At 31.5% G+C, this 18,026-nt stretch overlaps 2 protein-coding genes across 3 annotated transcripts; one reads left to right on the top strand and one right to left on the bottom strand.

The window, feature by feature from the left end:
• The first annotated feature begins 4,746 nt into the window (after positions 1-4,746).
• On the top strand, positions 4,747-10,635 carry LOC133680837 (YTH domain-containing protein ECT4-like). Of its 2 annotated transcripts, XM_062103846.1 has the most exons (8): positions 4,747-5,073; positions 5,380-5,445; positions 5,538-5,661; positions 6,608-6,684; positions 6,786-7,286; positions 8,133-8,663; positions 9,250-9,462; positions 10,093-10,635. In XM_062103846.1, exons 3-8 carry the CDS (start codon positions 5,550-5,552, stop codon positions 10,411-10,413), a joined length of 1,755 nt encoding a protein of 584 aa, XP_061959830.1. In that variant the 5' UTR covers positions 4,747-5,073; positions 5,380-5,445; positions 5,538-5,549; the 3' UTR covers positions 10,414-10,635. The 2 variants fall into 2 exon arrangements, with proteins under 2 accessions (XP_061959830.1, XP_061959831.1); XM_062103847.1 differs by lacking the exon at positions 5,380-5,445.
• Positions 10,636-13,619: 2,984 nt separating this feature from the next.
• Positions 13,620-16,065, bottom strand: LOC133691915 (non-specific lipid transfer protein GPI-anchored 1-like). The gene is made up of 2 exons (XM_062112541.1): positions 15,616-16,065; positions 13,620-14,079 (listed from the first exon to the last, which is right to left on the bottom strand). The coding sequence occupies exons 1-2, from the start codon at positions 15,962-15,964 to the stop codon at positions 13,859-13,861; spliced, it is 570 nt and encodes a 189-aa protein (XP_061968525.1). The 5' UTR covers positions 15,965-16,065; the 3' UTR covers positions 13,620-13,858.
• Positions 16,066-18,026: the final 1,961 nt, after the last annotated feature.

The following is an 18,026-nucleotide window of genomic DNA, read 5'->3' as shown; positions in this document are numbered from 1 at the left end:
CTCATTTTTTCCTTTGAGCCTCCAATTTCTAAAAGCAAAGCTTCAAACAAAATTTCACTTAGATTTGGTCTATATTATTTTAATTATTATTTATTTTTTTTAGAATAATTTATAAAATTAATTTTTTCTCCCTTCAATTCATCTATCATATTTCATTTCTATTATTTTGATTGTTATTTTTTTACTTTTATCTTTTTCTTGATTTATTTTATTTTTTAATTTCATCCCTCAATATTTTATTTTTATACTAGATTTAATTATCATTCTTTTAATTGTAATTTTTTTTATTTTTTATTAATTTTTTTATTTTTCAATTATGTTAGCCATTGCTTTATTTAATTTATTTTTTATACCATATTTTATTCTCATTTCTTCAATTGTTATTTGTTTTTTTTTAATTTTAGATTATTGATAATTTTACTTCGTATTTTTTCAAGCTTGTCTCTTATTGGGTAACTCTATTTAATAATTAGAGTCACGGGTTTGAAAGATTGGTATGGTTATACTTTAATTTTATTTTTTAGTTTTTTTTTTAAAATTGATTTGTTCTGGGTTCTTTTTTTTTCAATTAATTTTTTAAAATAGTTTGTTATTTATATGGATGGTGGAAATAATATATTTTTTACGATTCTTAGAATCTACCAAGATTAAGTCTCTATGTTTAAGAAATAAATCATCTTAAACACTGATTCCAAGGCTTGAAATTGAAAAAAAGTTAAAAGAGGAAGTAAGCATTCTTAATTATGGAATTTATTCCTTAAATCAAACTCACGTTATTTTAATAGCACAAACTCACATTCTTCTCTTCGAGGAATATATTCTGTTCCATATATTGCTATGCATAAAATTTCTCATACTTAAACTAATAGCCTGTTTAATTGGTCTCTACTCCGATGATTATTTTGTTGGGTTATATTTAGCAACAACTATTTTTTTTTTTTTTAGTTTAACGTGGGTGTTCGGGTCAGCTTGCGCGCACCTCGACTAATCCCACGAGCTCTAAAGTTAACGACCATGTAAGCCTTTAGTGACCATCATATAAGAGTAACAACTATTTTGTTTGTGCTATTAAAATAAACATATTAAACATTTAGATTGTTTGATAATGAATCATTATAGGTAAAATCATTTTATTATTTCATAATCTATTACTATGCTGTTTTAATTCGGATTACCGGTAAAGAAATAGCTTAAATTTGAGTGTTTTTATAGAGAATTAAAATAAATTACTTGAAAACATGGATATCATTTTCAAGAAAATAAACAATTATATGATTGTTAATTTCAGGATTTGTAGGATTAATCGAGACATGCGCAAGCTAATCCGAATATTCATATTAATAATAAAAAAAACAATCATGTTTAAATAGATACTACAAAAAGCTCCCCTTATGTGTTATAAAATTATATGGACGGTTAAAAAATTGATAGAAACTCTATAGTATCTAAGTAAATATTACAAAAACTCATCTTTTTTTTTTTAATCTAAAATACCTTTAGTATTTTCAAAATCACGCCCTTAACATTAAAGGCATCTGGGGGTGCAAAAGAGGGTTTTTTAATATCCTCAAGCTTTTGGAAGATTACTATATTTCATTATTGTTATTTTCCCTGATAATACAAGCCAGGAAGAAAGAATTAAAACATTACATTTTTTTCGAGTAGATGGAAACACTAATGATTTGATTAAACCTTACGCGTGCACTGCTGTATTTTTGTGTTTTAAGTATTTTTAAAGTTTTTTTTGGTTATAGAATCATTGTTAACACTTTAAATATTACCTTATAAAAGAACACCAGTTTGATGTTTAAATGATAACATTTATTTTCATTCAAACATATTACATTTCAACAGTAAATGAAGTACAATAATAACTGGATTTTTTTGTCAATAATTTCTTTTTAACCTTAAAAAAAATGAATGCATATTAGAAAGAAAAAAATTGAAAATATTGTGACGGTGGCATATTGAACAACATATTTTCTTAAAAAAATATTGAGACGGTGATACGCTAGACCGATTTAGACCACTCATGATTAATCCACGAAACCTACAATATAGAAAATGATATCGTGATAACCTCGGGAAACCCAAATCAAAAGAAAATAAAGAGCCCAATTCTAGTAAACAAAAGTATCAAGAAGCTAGCATGTGATGCAACAATTAATTTAATTCAAACAAAAAATATTATTTTTATAAAAAATGGGTTAAATAAAAAAAAGAACAAATGACAAATGAAAAGACCATAGATAACCTAAATCACTTTTAAATAGTGAAAGATTCTATATAAAGCAAATAAAAATGAATGTCAACGCGCATTAACTTTTTAAATCCGTGACTTATGTTATTGGATCGGAAACACTACACATGAAAAACTGTGAAGCCCAACCCCCACCAAATCAAACGTTAAATGATGAAATCATTAAAAAAATTATAAAAAGGATTAAAAATAAAAAAATAACAATTAAAATATTGAGGATAAAAATCAAAATAAAAAAAAACAAATTAGAGAGAAATTACAAATTTTCAATAGAATTGTGAAATTGAAAAGAAAAATAATTTTAACAAAAGAATAAAAAATAAAAAGAACAAGGGCAAGATTGAAAAGATAATATACCATAAATTTAGATTGAATAATGAAATTGAAAGCTAACTAAACTTTTACAAAATAGCCAGTAAAAAAATCATAAATCAAAAGAATTAGAATCAAATTGAAAAAAAAATATATAACTAATTGAGAATGAATAATAGAATTAAAAACAAATAATTTTTTTTTTATAAAATAGCCTAGAATAAAAATTAAAAATCAAAATAATAAGGATTATAGTTAAAATATCTATAGAAATGAGGACAAACTTGATTTTTTTAAGGGAAGAGAAAGAAAAAATACATAAAAGAATCTTGTTGGCAACAAACTGTCTTGCCACCACCAACACGTGCCATGCCAAGAAGAAGAGAACTTGGCAACACTTCTAAAGACATGGCAAAAAGATATCCTTAGCGGTTGAAATGCGTTTCACATGTCACTCAAAGTGCACATATACCTCTCGCATGATGACGAATAAGCATCCATAACTTGCACATGCACACTAAAATACCATATTGCCTACAAAGATCGCATGATAATCACCTAAAAAAAACTATAGTGAAAGGAAGAATTAGTCGTGGAGGCAAGTCTTAAATTTTTTTAATCCAAGGGCAATAAAATCAATTTATCATGCTAATTATAATAAAAAAAATCAAAAAGGCTCTTAGACATGAGCTGATCATTTTTTTTCTAGGGCAACTAGGTAATTTTACTGTATAAAAGAATGTAAAATAATCAAGATGCCCCCAATCACTCCTATAATAAAAAATGAGTCATGTAAAAAGAAAATTAGTTAAACCTTAGTGACATTATTTTTTAAATAAAAGAAAAAAATTAATTTTATTATTCAAATCCAAGTAAATCAATGCATTTTCACGTCCTTTAGGTGTTTTTACCAATACTTAAAGACTTCTGAAAATGTGGTAGTGATTACTTTTTAAAATGTTTTTCGCCTATAAATACATCAATATATATATATTAAAAAAATTAATTTTGATACCAGCATATAAAAATAATCTAAAAACACAAAAAATAATTTGAACAAATAAAAAATAAAAAAATTATTATTTTTAAAATATTTTTGAAATATAAAATAAACGAGCTCTCGAGCTCCAAAGACGACCATTAACCTTTGCCTCGATAAAAAACAAATATCAGAAAATAAATAACTTCTTCGCGTGAATAGTTAATTAAGATGAAGGTTTTTTATGGAAAACAGATCACACCAATCATATAATCTTTAGATAATATTTGACATTTTAGTCTCCCGGTTTAAATTTCTTCTTTGGTGGAGCTTCATATTTCGCACGGTCTTCTTTATTAAAAACAAAGCCTTTTACTGTATAGGACCTATTGGTCACGAAGCTAAATCTCAATTCAATTAGTTTCCTACTTTAAATTCATTTTCTACCACTGTACAATGCAATGAATTATATTTATTTAAGCGGCAAATGCCTCAATTCAAAACGTGGTTTAAAATAAAAAAATATCACTTTGATTATTTTTTCATTTGAATTATAGTTTAAAACGCAACAAACAGTTTTCTAGCAGGCCACAACTACTCTTTCAGTGGTAAAACGGTGATTACAATAATATTAATGTAAATAATAAGGTGTGGTGGTAAATTGGAGACAAGAGGGAGACAATGAAGCGCAACTGTGAAGATTGTGACTAAGCAACAAACATGATAATAATATAATGAATGAGAAAATCATTAATACGTGAAAAAATAAATCGTAGCAAGATAAATGCTAAGTGATATAGAAATGTACGGAATTAGTATAGTTGGATTTTCTTCCTCTTGATTTTATATTATCAAATGCAATTATATAAAAATGTTTAAAAAACTGATTATCCACTGTAATCAATTCAACATTTACTATATTAAAAATTACGATCACAGCCAAATTTGATCTCAAACACCTTTTCTTAATTAAAAATGTTCTTCCTTACCATCTACGAAAACTGCAATACTGCAAATTTCTATCTTTTTTTTTAATTTTCTTTTGTTTTCATGAAAATCCCTTGTAATTTTCTTTTTTAAAGACCACGCTGTTCTTTAACGAAAAAGAAAAGAAAAAGAAAAAAGGAAAAAAAAGCTAGTCTAAATAAACGTAGAATAGGACATGACGGTGAGAATGAAGAGCAGGTGGACAAGTAAGGACGAGCCAACTGGGCAGCGAAAATGTGAAAGTTGCAGTTATCACGTATTCTAAACAATACACACACCATATCTCAATCGGCTGCGGCGTGGCGCGTCCCCTCATCTCCAGTACCCCAAAAACACACTACTACTGCTACTACCTTGCTTCTAATTTCTATCGACTCTTTCTCTCTCTCTTTCTCTACCCTAAAGCCACCGCTTTTTCTCTCCTCACTCACCCGCTCACTGCCAAACACCAAACCACACTCCACCAAACGCACAAACACAGCGAGTAAAGCAGCCACTGGCGTAATCGATGATCGGTTAGCATCATCATCCACTGGTATGCTAATTATAACCGATTGTTTCTTTTAGTTTTAACTGATTTTCTGCTTCTCTCGGGGTGGTTGAATTAGAGAAGTAACGCACTGCCGTTTGGTTTTTTTTCCTTTTTTGAAAGGAAACCTTTTATTATTAAATCAGAAGGAAAGCAAATGAGTTGTGTTGATGAAAAATCTAAGACGATCATGGACAATATTTCTTTAATTTCTAACTCTATTAATCATGAAATTTGGAGCATTCCTTAACTCTAGCAAACTCTTGCATGTTTTCGGTCGCCGTCTACATATGCAATTTATGTTTATTTTAGGTACTGCTGAAGCTTCGAATAATTTTAAAAGAGAAATCTGCTGGTCCAAACACGTTGAAGGATCAGGTAGTTGCTAGTGCATTCCGAGTATAATCTACGTTGTTGATGTTTATGTTATACTCGTGTGTGATGACTAATGTTTTGGAATTTATTGTCAGCCTTCTCTTGCTATGGATGAAAATGTGGTTGATCCTAGCAAGGATGCTATTAGCGCTGGTCCTCTGCGAGTTGATGCTTCAAATAATGCATCTCCTTCCCGGATACAGTCAGTCTACCGCGGAGGTTAGTTATTTATACTTGGATGCAAACATAAGAGAGTAGGATGCATCGGATTATTGTTTTCGTGTTAGACATGCAAGCTAAAAGGTGCATTTTCGTTGACTGGTGGGTCAAAATGTAAATTGGGGTTATGTAATTATCTGATGTCTATTATTTTTTGAGATGATGATGGTGGGGCATTTCTCCATTTAGATTGACATTTGTGCTCATGGTTCTTGATTTGTCAAAAGCTTGATCTCTTTTTATCAATTGAACTTTAAATGTAATTAACATCAACTAGATACAAGGTCGATATTAATTACCTGCTTCAGATATTGTTGTATTGCTTCAAATAATTAAATACTTGCTTCAGATATGATAACCGAGAAGTTTTCGAAATAGCGGTATTGTTGTGGTTTCAATGGATTTGTCTGTTGCCATGTTTTTTTAAGTATGCACTGGTTTTTTCTTCGTTATTTCCAAGTCTTCATGCATTTTCATGATGCTGTTTGCAGAATGTTATGATTATCTTGTTTTATCAATTGGACTTTAAATGTAATAAATGTTGAAACGGTAGAAAATCAATAAAATTACTTATTTCAGATGACTGTTCAGAAGTTCAGAAAATAGTTTTATTTTGGTAATTGTTAATATCTATAGCATTGCCTGTTGCCATGTTTTTTTATTACATTTTAATTTTTTTTTTTTACTTCCAAGTCTTTGTGCATTTGAATGACACTGTCTGCAGAATGTTATGATAGATCTCCCCCTTTTAAATGTAAATGGTTCTTGTTCCATTATGATTGTGTATATTATGAATGAGTGGTCCACACATCAGTGATCAGCTGTGTAGGATCATGTTCACTAGGGCATCGTGTGTTAGCATGGAGCACTAGAATCATATATATATATCTAGCAAAACAGCTATGTTTCTTATTTTCCTTACATCATACTTTGTGATGTTACTCAGGTTATGGCAATATGATTGGCAGACTGGGCACATGTTTTCCAGATACCAATGTTGAGTGCTTGGAAAATGGTTCTCATGTAACAATATTTCCTTGCCCTCACTCCTCCAATTCCACTTCTGTTCCCATCTCTCAGTAGTTCTTAGGTGATGGACTGGTTTTCTTTTAAATTTGATGCAGGGCATCTACAGTGATTCTTCATCTCTTCTATTCCATGGCCACCCTCAAATGCAACAAAGATCACTTGGCCCATTCATGCCAGTGCTGCCTTCTATTAGTGGTCATGGCCGGTTATATAATGCACGGGAGATGCCTAACTCGGATCCACGTTACCAGCAGCACCTTGTTTCACAAAACATTTCATATGTTGCCGCACAAGACCCATTCTCTCAAACTAAATTGCCAGACAACATTGAGCTGCCAGGGGATGACAACAGAATGGGGCCTAGGCCAAGTTACCTGCCTCCGCCAGGATCTTTGGGTGGTGGAAGCAGCTTTTCTCGACACTCTGGTGGTTTTAAATTCTTGCAGCAAGGGTTTGAGGGAATTGAAAGTGGTGAATTGTGGGCAGATTGGTCAAAACCCTCAAATGGGAAGAGTACATTGGTGCATTTTTCATCACAAGCAGCTTCTCCAAAGCAAATCGGTTCAGTAGGTTTGTCTGCGAATCATTGTGGAATGGTTAGTTTTCTAATCTATGACCAGCTTTTCCCCTTATAGAGAAAGAAAAATAACAGAAAGCAAGCATTCTTTTTTGAGAATTGGAAGGTTTATGATTTGGTTCCAGGTTTTTAATCTTGAATGGACATTTCTATATAGTGCTTATAAAAATTGTGGTTCTTTATCGAGCTTAAGGATCTCCAAGTCATTACTTCAGTTACATGTTTCAAATATGCCATTGCTGCACTTTTATTTGTTCTGGTGCCTATTTAGAGGCAAAATCTGATTTTTTTTTGAGGAAATCTGCCGGCGCATATTATGACTAAATAAAGAAGACAGTCGTACATACACACCATTCTCTAGATACTTTATTGAGGGGTCATTATCTGATAATGATAAGAGGGGTTGGCTAGAACTGGTGGTTTGGGAGTTTGAGCCTATTTTATCATTATTTAGGAATTGCTTATTATATTTAGAAAAATACATTTTTTTTTCTCTTGTCTAGTAGTAATTAGTAAGTAATTAGAAGAATCAGTTTATTTCCTAATTTTAGTCGGGAATCTTTGGGGCGACTATTTAAGCAAACTTGCACATTTTAGTCTGTATTTGGGCATGCAGCTGTTTATACTGTCATCTCACATGTAGTAGAGATGTGCTGTAAATTCAAAGGCACTGTCCTGACTGTGGAGTCTTATGATTCTGACATGTCCTTACATTTGTGATTCTCTTATCAATTGATTCCGAGAAGTATTGCTGTCTAGTGGAGCACTAGAGATCAATAAGTTTTGTTCTGGGTGCTTCTTTGAGACTGATTGAACTACATTTGTCTGGTTATAAGATTGTTGTCTAACAAAGATATTTTTGCAGGTTTCTCAACGAAAAGAATTGTTTTATGGGCTTGGATCTCATCGAAGTCCCAGCTATAAATGTGTTCCTCAAGGTCTTAACGATCGAGATTTAGGGTATGATGTTTTGCCCTCTTCCATTTTTGGAACAAATGGTCGAAACTGGCCAACACTTCATGAAGGAAGACAAGGGGGGAGGTGCAATGACTTTTCGTGCAGCTGTACTATTGCACTTGATACACTAAGCGAGCGAAATAGGGGACCTAGGGCATTCAAGCCTAGGAGTCAGGCAACAGAAAATGCTTCTGTAGTTGATAATCACCAGAAGGCAGTTGCTGATGTTCATAGTGAATCTCACAACCAAGTGGATTTTGCTACTGATTATAAGGATGCAAAGTTCTATGTCATAAAATCGTACAGTGAAGATAATGTTCATAAGAGTATAAAGTATGGTGTTTGGGCAAGCACTCCGAATGGCAACAAGAAATTAGATGCTGCTTATCGTGAAGCAAAGGAAAATCATGGGACATGCCTGATCTTTCTGTTGTTTTCAGTAATTAACTTAATCTTCAGTGCATGTGTTTTATAATTGGAAGTAACGGTGATTTCACCCAACTTGGAATAATTTGACTAAGCTGCTAGAAACATTAAAAACTGAGAACGTGAAATGGAGGCGATGTCATGCAAAGGATGGCGGAGTTGAGATAGATATTTCCTTGCCAAAATTCTTCTAGAACATGATCCATGTTTTATGTGCCTATCTTAGGGCATTGTGTTGTTTTTCACTCTTGAAGTTGGTTGGTGGCACTTGAGAATCTAGAAAATGCCTTGATTTATGGTACAGACAAGAAAATTTTTTACTCACAATTCAGTGGTCTTAACATGCCTTTAATGCATTTACTTTTGCTGATTACTGTTTTATAGAAGCAAAAAGATCCGTGAGATTGTTTAACAATCTCTAATCTTCTTTTTAGGTGTTAATCTTCATGATGCCATTGGTTCTCTGGCTATCTCTTTCACAAACTATTATGCTCGTTCATTATCAAACTTGTTTAGTGAGAAGTGTTATCTGGAGATTTATGACCACTGTGTTACTCACTGAAACATGACATGTTTATACAATGTACCGTCACATACAGGTGAATGCCAGTGCACAGTTCTGTGGAGTGGCCGAGATGGTTGGACCTGTGGACTTTGACAAGAGTGTGGATTTCTGGCAACAGGATAAGTGGTCTGGGCAGTTTCCTGTGAAGTGGCATATTATTAAAGATGTCCCCAACAGTCAGTTTCGTCACATTGTGCTGGAAAACAATGACAACAAGCCAGTTACTAACAGTAGAGATACTCAAGAGGTGACAGTTCATTTGGTTTTCATAACATTGATAATTATTTGCATGCCACTATGCAACTTCAGTTCTACGGGTGCCCTCACGTTTTAATTGTTTTGGTATCATTTACCCTGGTTATATTATTGAATGCATCGGCTGCCTAGATGTATTGAGCTGGATTTGGGACTTTGCTATTATCTACTTCATGCCTATAAGAAATATTGCATGATATCCCACAGTCAACTCTATGGGGGGCACCACTATCTTGTTATGTTTCCTTGAAAAAAAAAAAGTTTGTGTGCTGTAACTTGTAAATGAGTGGATGTCTAACCCCCACTGTTTTTTTTAATAATATTATTGGAACAAGAAGAATGTACAGGAACAACTGGTGATAAAACTGACATCTGTCAAATTGCGGGCGGTTTATTAAACTTGATGTGTACTGTGCTGCGTGATTAAGTAATGCAAAACAGAAAGCTTTCATTGTGAAAGCTCTAGTGTTCTTTCCAAGTGAAACTGCAGTTTGGCATCATCAAGTTATTCTCTCCCCCTGTTTTTTCAAGGAGTATACTAGGGCAGATTCTTTGATTGCTTGTTGTCAAGATACATTTCTCATGAAACATGTAATCTTATACTGGACCCACATAATTGCAGGTGGAGCTGGAACAGGGTGCTGAGATGTTAGGCATATTTAAAAACTATGAAAGCCATTCTTCTATCCTAGATGATTTTCAATTTTATGAAGAGAGGCAGAAAGTTATGCAGGTGAGGAAATCGAGGCCACAAGCAAGCATGGTTTCTGCTCCAGTGGCTGGAATTAGTGAACGAAATCCCGTTCCATTTTCTAATGACTTGATAAAGAAAATGTCAAAGAGCTTTGCTGAAGCTGTTTTGCTGAAGGAGGATGAAAGAGTGCATCCTCGCTCACATCTGCTGCAAGATATGATGGGAGCTGAACCTGAAAAACGACGCTGACAATGACAGTGGCATCCAATTTATCAGTCTGGCAGGGAATTTTAGGTGTTTTGAGCCGGGAAGTTTTCAACTTGACGATATACCCCCCATTCTCCTTGAAATATTTTCCTTTCCTTTTTTTCATTTGTTCATATTTAAATGATTTGGATTGTTTCACAAGATTGACGAGGATGATTTGTCTTTAGCAGCGGAGTATATTTAATGACTCGCATATTGTTCTGAGCCGCTACTTGCTAGATAGTTTTTTCTTTGGCGTTCAGAACCCTAAACCAATTTCTCTCGCGAAAAATATTAATTTTTTTTTATGATTTTAATATATTGATATATAAAAAAAACTATTTTAATATGTTTTTAAACAAAAAAAATTACTTTTAAAAAACACCTTAATAAATTTGTTTCATAGGATCAGAAGCTATCACTCTAGAAGAGGGCAAGGCTAGATTTCTTTATTATAAGAGAAGACTAGACAAGATGCATGCCTGTGCTGCTGGTTTATAAAATAGATATATTTAATAGTGTTATAATTATGAATTAATATTAGATAAGTAATAAAAACTAAATGTATGATAAAACTAATATTTCATGAAGAAAAAAAATTGTATTGGTGATCGAAATTTAGAGACTACACAAAATGATTTGTAGCAATTCACAGTGCTTTGGGAGGAAGATATAGTGCTTTCTAACACATGATTTAGCTTTTCTGTTAATAAAAAGCAAAAAAAATACAAAGCTAAATTCTCTACTAACTTAATATTAAAAAAAACCCAACAGATAATTTTGGAAGGAAAAAAACCGATGAGAAAAAACATTGTAGCAATTGATAATATTTTGTAAGGAAAACTAGAATGTTTTTCCCAATAAAATAAAATAAAAAACCATTTAGAGAAATATTGTAGCAATCCATAATGTTTTGTGAGAAAAACTACGACGTTTTCCTCATATGATTTAGCTTTATTGTAATTATAATTCTTAACCAATTTAATATTAAAAAAAAATAAACAAAGATAATTTTGAAAAAAATAATAAAAAAATCATATAGGAAAACACTGCAATAATTCACAGGTTTTAAAGAAAAAAAATTATAAAGCTAAATTTTTAATCAGCTCAATATTAAAAAAATTAAATCGACAGAGAAAACTTTAGAAAAAATATATTAAAAAAACACAAAAAAGGGGAAAAAATCATGTTGGAAACATTGTAGCAATTCATAATGTTTTGTGATGAAGGTACAATGCTTCCCCACATAATTTAATCTTATTTGTAATGACTTGTAATTGTAATTTTCAACAATGTTTTGTGAGGAAAGCTACAATGCTTTCCCCCACGTGATTAAGTTTTATTATAAAATTAAATTCTAACCAACTCAATATTAAAAAAATAAAATCGACGAAGCTAATTTTTTAAAAAAATATTATAAAAAAAAGAAAACACAAAAGAAACTGGAAAAAACCACGCGAGGAAAAACTGTATCAATCCATAGTATTTTGTGAGGAAAAACTTGTATTTACTTGTAATTGCAATTCTTAACCAACTTAATATTTTAAAAATAAAATTAACAAAGATAATTTTACAAAAAAACATAACAAAACAGAAAAAAAATCATATGAGAAAAAACATTGTAGCAATCCACAATAATTTGTGAGGAAAGTTACAGTATTTTCCTCACATATTGTAACTGTAATTTTTAACCAGTTTAATATTAAAAAATAAAATAAAAAAAAAGATAATTTCGGAGAAAATCATAAAAAAAAATACAGAGAAAAATTGTAGCAATCAACAATGTTTTAAAGAAAAAAATTACAAAACTAAATTCTCAATCAGCTTAATATAAAAAATAACAAACATAATTTTGGAAAAATAAAAAAATAAAATAGAAAAACTATGTGGGAAAACACCGTAGCAATCCACAGTATTTTAAAGGAAAAAAAATTACAAAGCAGAATTTTAACCAGCTCAATATTTAAAAAGTAAAATCAACAAAGATAAATTTTTTTAAAAAAATTAAATGAAAAAAAAGCAAAGTTGAAAAAAAAAGGAAAGCAATTTTGGAAGAAAAAAAAAGAAGGAAAGTTTTTTTTAAAAAAATAAAAAATACAAAAAACAATATCACTATAAATTACTATTGGAATTCATTTAGGTGTGGGGGAATAGCCCCTCTTTTTTTTAAAAAATAAAAAATACTAAAATCATATGAGAAAAAACATTGTAGCAATCCACAGTAATTTGTGAGGAAAGTTACAGTGTTTTCCTCACATATTGTAACTGTAATTTTTAACCAGTTTAATATTAAAAAATAAAATAAAAAAAAATAATTTCGAAGAAAATCATAAAAAACATGCAGAGAAAAATTGTAGCAATCAACAATGTTTTAAAGAAAAAAAATTACAAAACTAAATTCTCAATCAGGTCAATATAAAAAATAACAAACATAATTTTGGAAAAATAAAAAAATAAAATAAAAAAACTATGTGGGAAAACACCGTAGCAATCCACAGTATTTTAAAGGAAAAAAATTACAAAGCAAAATTCTCAATCAGGTCAATATAAAAAATAACAAACATAATTTTGGAAAAATAAAAAAATAAAATAAAAAAACTATGTGGGAAAACACCGTAGCAATCCACAGTATTTTAAAGGAAAAAAATTACAAAGCAAAATTTTTAACTAGCTCAATATTTAAAAATTAAAATTAATAAAGATAATTTTTTTAAAAAAATTAAATGAAAAAAAAGGAAAGCAATTTTGGAAGGAAAAAAAAACAAAACGCAGCAAGGTATTTATTAATATATCAAATTATATTTTATATTACAGAATTTATTAAAAAATTAAATTTGAAGTATAATTATTTTAACTGAATTTTATAAAATACTGTTCATTTTATGTTTTAAAAGTATTTTTAAAAAAATTTATTTTTTTATGTTTTTAAATCAAATTAATATTTTTTTATGTTTTTAAATTATTTTGATGCGTTGAAATAAAAAATAATTTTAAAAAATATATTTTAATATATTTTCAAGTAAAAAATACTTTAAAAAGCAACCACAGTCACACTTCTAAATATAATAACCAAAAGTTTTATGAATATTTTTTTTTATTATATATAAATTTCAATTATAATTTTAGCAATAATGTATCTAAATCAAACTTACTGCACTCAGCCAAACTTTTTTTAAATATATTTTTTTTTAAAATCATAACAACCAAAATTAAAACAAACCAAATCTTACATAGCTAAGCAAAATAGCCAGCTACAAATGTTTAGAATCCTGAAATTAAAACATGAAGCTCGTAGATAATAGCCTCGATAGCTAACATGAAGCTGAGAACAAGTGCAGGCGACAAGATTACAACAACTTGCAAAGAGAATACGGTGAAATACTGAAAATTCAAAAGACAAACTAAAACAAGCTTCAGTTTTCGTTGTTTCCATTCAGTGTTGTTCACCCTAAACCTGGAACATAGAGGTAGACCCAGCAGGGAAAGCAAATACGAAGATGGCTGCAACAATCATCAATAGACCTGCAAGGGGAGGTCTCAGCTGGATTCCAGTACTGGAATCACCACTTTGTGACTTTTCTGTTCCTGTTGATGCAGCCGGAGTTGCTGGTGTTGAAGCATTTGTGAAAATGGCAGCGTCTGCAGAGCCAGGAGATAGGCCTAGAAGCTCTGTTCATTGGCAGGCACAATATAAAGTCAGAAACGGCACAAGACTTGTGCGCTAGCTGCTGTTGCCAATACTACTGGTATTACTACTTGATGCATCTCATTTTGTAACAAAGAAATTCAAATTTCCAAGTGTTTTGCATCGCAAAGGTTGTGTGCTTCGCCTCATGTAGTTCCTCGAATGCTACGAAGTATCAATTTGGGGAGAGCAATTTTGAGGGTTCCTAATGATTTTTGAAAGAGAGAGAGAGAGAGAAACCAATAAAAACGGAAACTCTACTTTGATGGAATTTTTTTTTTCAGATTGATTGCATTGGATACCTGATTCGGACTATCCTTTCTAAGAACCTAAAAAGAGCAAACATAGAGTTTTGTTCAAATTGGGAGTAAGTGTCCAATATGCCCCTTCTATAATACTTTTTTGGCAATTCAATCCATATGAAAAACAAATAAGGATATCATTGGTATTTCAAACATAAAATTGGTAGCTGGATCATCTGATGAATATACTAGTGAGGTGTTTCAGAATGTAGTTACGGTTGTTTTTTAAAGTATTTTTTATTTATAAATATATTAAAATAATGTTTTTTTAATATTATTTTTGATATCAATACATTAAAACGATATAAAAATATAAAATTTAATTTAATTTTTTTTTATGAAATATCTATTCAAAACACAATTTTAAACGGCTCCTTACACAACATGCAAATTCAAAAGCATATCTGTTTATAGTTGGATCATCACAACTTTTGGTAGACCGCCATGAATTAACCATACAAGACATGTTTATAGTTGGATCTGTCTATTCATATGATGTTCTTCTTTGCCTGTCATGTCCTGGGGACCAAAAAATTAATAGCATCGTTTAAAGGATAGCTAGGCAGATCATAAAATGGTAGCTCGTGTTAGTTAGCTAATAAATTACTTTTATAAACGCAGCTGACCTATCTTCTTTTTTCTTTTTTTTCCGTCGACAAGAGGGAACCTTACGATCGAGTCGGTGCTTGCTCAATGACAAGTCCCGAGAGCTTCTGACTCTCGTTCACACTATAATTTTATTAGCTAAGCCGGAATTTAATTATTGACGAATAAAGGTCAAGCATTGACTGCTACAGAGAAAGTAAAGTGGAAGCAACTGCTTTTCTTCTTCTTCTTTTAATTCTATTTTTTCATTTGTTTTCTAGAGCAAATTTCCAACCTCTTTAATTTTTCGCTTTAGTTTTACTTTTTATGATTGTGTTTTTGTTTGTTATTGCCATGGAGAAATTCTGAAGAAGCTTTGATGGGGTGTTACTCTTTGGTTGCATGCATCTAGGGTTGCCTAGCTAGGGACTAACCTGGATGTTTCTCTAGCCACAAATCTAACATCAAAGAACGATTAACATCTATAGCAGTTTCGTCCAGAATTATACAGTGAATTGGAACGAAACTAATGGAAATTAAACAAAGCTAGATTAGCTCTAAAACCAAACACCACCACCACCATCACAAAGAGCATAAAATAAATGGGTGGGAGAAAGAGAGAGAAGCACTCACTGGGGCAGAAACTAAGACTGGCATTCTGCAACTGGCAAGCAGTAGGGAGCTGAAGCAACTTAGCCTCCTGAACACCCAAGCTCTTGAACTGTGCACTACCATTATGTGCTTGTTGCATGATATAACACAAGCATTTTGGCTCGCTATCTTTTATGCCCTGCACTGCACTGCAACAATCTTTCGGGGGGGTGTTCGCTTTCCCTGTAGCATAGCTCAAGCAACCCATCACCTTCTGGAAGTCACTGCTACACTCCTCAGACAAATTATCCCCATCAACAGCCCTAAAAACTGAAGCACTAGAAGCAAAGAACAGCAACACACCCAGCAAAAAAAGGGACTGGCTTCTCATCTTTGATAATCTTGACGAAAGAAAATCTCTTGGGCTATGAGAAGATAGACATCTACCAAGAAGACTTTAGTATATAACAAAAAGATAACAGGAGGGGTGTGGATACTGAACTACATTTAATAAAGGTACTTACGTTATTTAATGTGGGATCATGGTTGTGGGATCTGGTCCGTTGAAGTTAGAGAGGGCCCATGTCGTTAGAAATGGACGGTGGGAATATGCAGACGGGACTTGTCCAGTGAATGAGCATGCAATGAAAGGGTTTTAGAATTAATGGAGACCCATGAGGGCAGTTGAGCTGCAATTAAGCTCCTGGGTTGGGGTTGGGGTTGGGGCTGGGGTTGTTGTTAGTTTTGCAGGCGGAGAGCAACTTCGCCGTTAATGAGGTCAAGCTGTAGACACCACATCACGTGGCAAGAAACTACCATGGTGGCACAGCTGGGATGCAGTCATGATATGTGAACCCAACGGTCTAGGGTTCGTCTCGCTGTCTGTTTCTGATTATTAATAATACCAGGTATCGTGTCCATTGATGGATACATTTGTTGTCTGTCTTATTTCCTTGAACGAGCGGAAAGATGACATGAATGGTTCAAAACTCAACAAAAGCGTCTGTCAATTGCAATGGTTTTGGGCCGACGCTTGTCATAAAAATCCCGAATTTATGTGAGCTAATTATGTTAGCCATAAGCGACGCGATTTTAAAGCCCTTTTTGGCGCAGCTGTTTACACCATCGTTTTTGTCAATTTTTTTATTTTAAAAAAATATTTTTCGTTCTTTTTAATATATTATATCAAAAATAAATATAAAAAATATTATTTTTATATTGCAAAGAAACAATTTTTATTACTTTACCGAGTACCCCGGCAAAGGAATAGTTGGCTTTGCCGCTTTGGGATGACCATTTCTGGGACAAATACATTCACCTTAGTGAAGGGAGGAGAAAAGACCCGGTATTATGGCTTTCGACGTCATGGAGGAGTATTCAAAAGAGCTAGGATTTTATGTCAGAACTCGGATTTGAGGTGGAGTACATGCGCTACCGTCCACGACGGATTTTAACTCTTGTGAAAAAAGTAGGGGACAGACTTAACTCCCCCGTTTGGGACGTGGTGTAAAAATTAATTTTTTTAAAATTAATATTTGTTTTTTATATTTTTAAATTGTTTAATGAATTGATATTTAGAATAAATTTTAAAAACTAAAAAAATATTCTTTTAATATATTTTTAAATAAAAAATATTTTAAAAAATATCTATTATCGAACATCAAATACCCCAAAACAATCAATTCAGCTATTTGACCTTTTGTCGTCATCATTCAAAAGGATGAAGAAATTGACGAAGAATAAAGCTCATAATTGTCATAAGTCAAATTTAATACCTTAATTTTATGAAATCCCTTTTTTTAAACAACAAAAATCTAATTTTTCTTTTTTGGATATTTAGCTATTTTTATATGTTTTCAAGATTTTTAATATTTTAATATTTTTTAACCCTAGAGTGTTAAAAAAAATTATAGAGAGACGAGTGAAGAAAAAAAATAAAAAGTCAAAGAAGTAAAGCAAAAAATAAGGGAGAAAGAAAATGAGGGCAAAAAAAACGTTGGAAAGAAAAGGAATTCAAAAATAAAAGAGAGAAAAAATATAATGATTAGCCCTCTCAAATTCAGGCTAGCAGTTTTCTGTTTTTTCCTTGATATGATATGCTTCTTAAATTTGAGAGGGTGCTCCGGCCATACTTTTTTCGAGTTGCGTCCCTAACTTGCTGAGTTCCTTATCAGCTTGCGTGAATAGATTTTCTTTTAATTATTAATTTGATAAAAACAAAAACATTTTAATATTTATAAAATAATATTATTTTATCTTACTTTTTTTTTATATTAGTTATCATTTTTTGAATTATGTATTTGTTAAAGAGGGAGATTTTTTCATGTGTAAGAAATGAGAAAATCATGGGAGGTAATTATTACAATCTTATTGGGAGCAATATGAAAAAATAAAAATTTAAGGGGCAAGAGGGGAAATGTGAAAAATTAAGGGGAACAACCATCCATCTTCTC

The sequence above is a fragment of the Populus nigra genome, chromosome 1 (assembly GCF_951802175.1).
Source record: "Populus nigra chromosome 1, ddPopNigr1.1, whole genome shotgun sequence".
Taxonomy (NCBI): Eukaryota; Viridiplantae; Streptophyta; class Magnoliopsida; order Malpighiales; family Salicaceae; genus Populus; species Populus nigra.
The sequence above is the reverse complement of the archived record's forward strand: the minus strand, read 5'-3'. Positions and strand labels throughout refer to the sequence as shown.

Excerpts from the sequence above, each read along its gene's own strand:
- LOC133691915 (XM_062112541.1), bottom strand. The coding sequence starts at position 15,964 with ATGAGAAGCCAGTCCCTTTTTTTGCTGGGTGTGTTGCTGTTCTTTGCT. Across the intron at positions 14,080-15,615 it reads CAGTCTTAGTTTCTGCCCCA|AGCTTCTAGGCCTATCTCCT; the intron begins GTGAGTGCTTCT and ends GCCAATGAACAG.
- LOC133680837 (XM_062103847.1), top strand. The coding sequence starts at position 5,550 with ATGGATGAAAATGTGGTTGATCCTAGCAAGGATGCTATTAGCGCTGGT. Across the intron at positions 5,662-6,607 it reads ACAGTCAGTCTACCGCGGAG|GTTATGGCAATATGATTGGC; the intron begins GTTAGTTATTTA and ends GATGTTACTCAG. Across the intron at positions 9,463-10,092 it reads ACAGTAGAGATACTCAAGAG|GTGGAGCTGGAACAGGGTGC; the intron begins GTGACAGTTCAT and ends ACATAATTGCAG.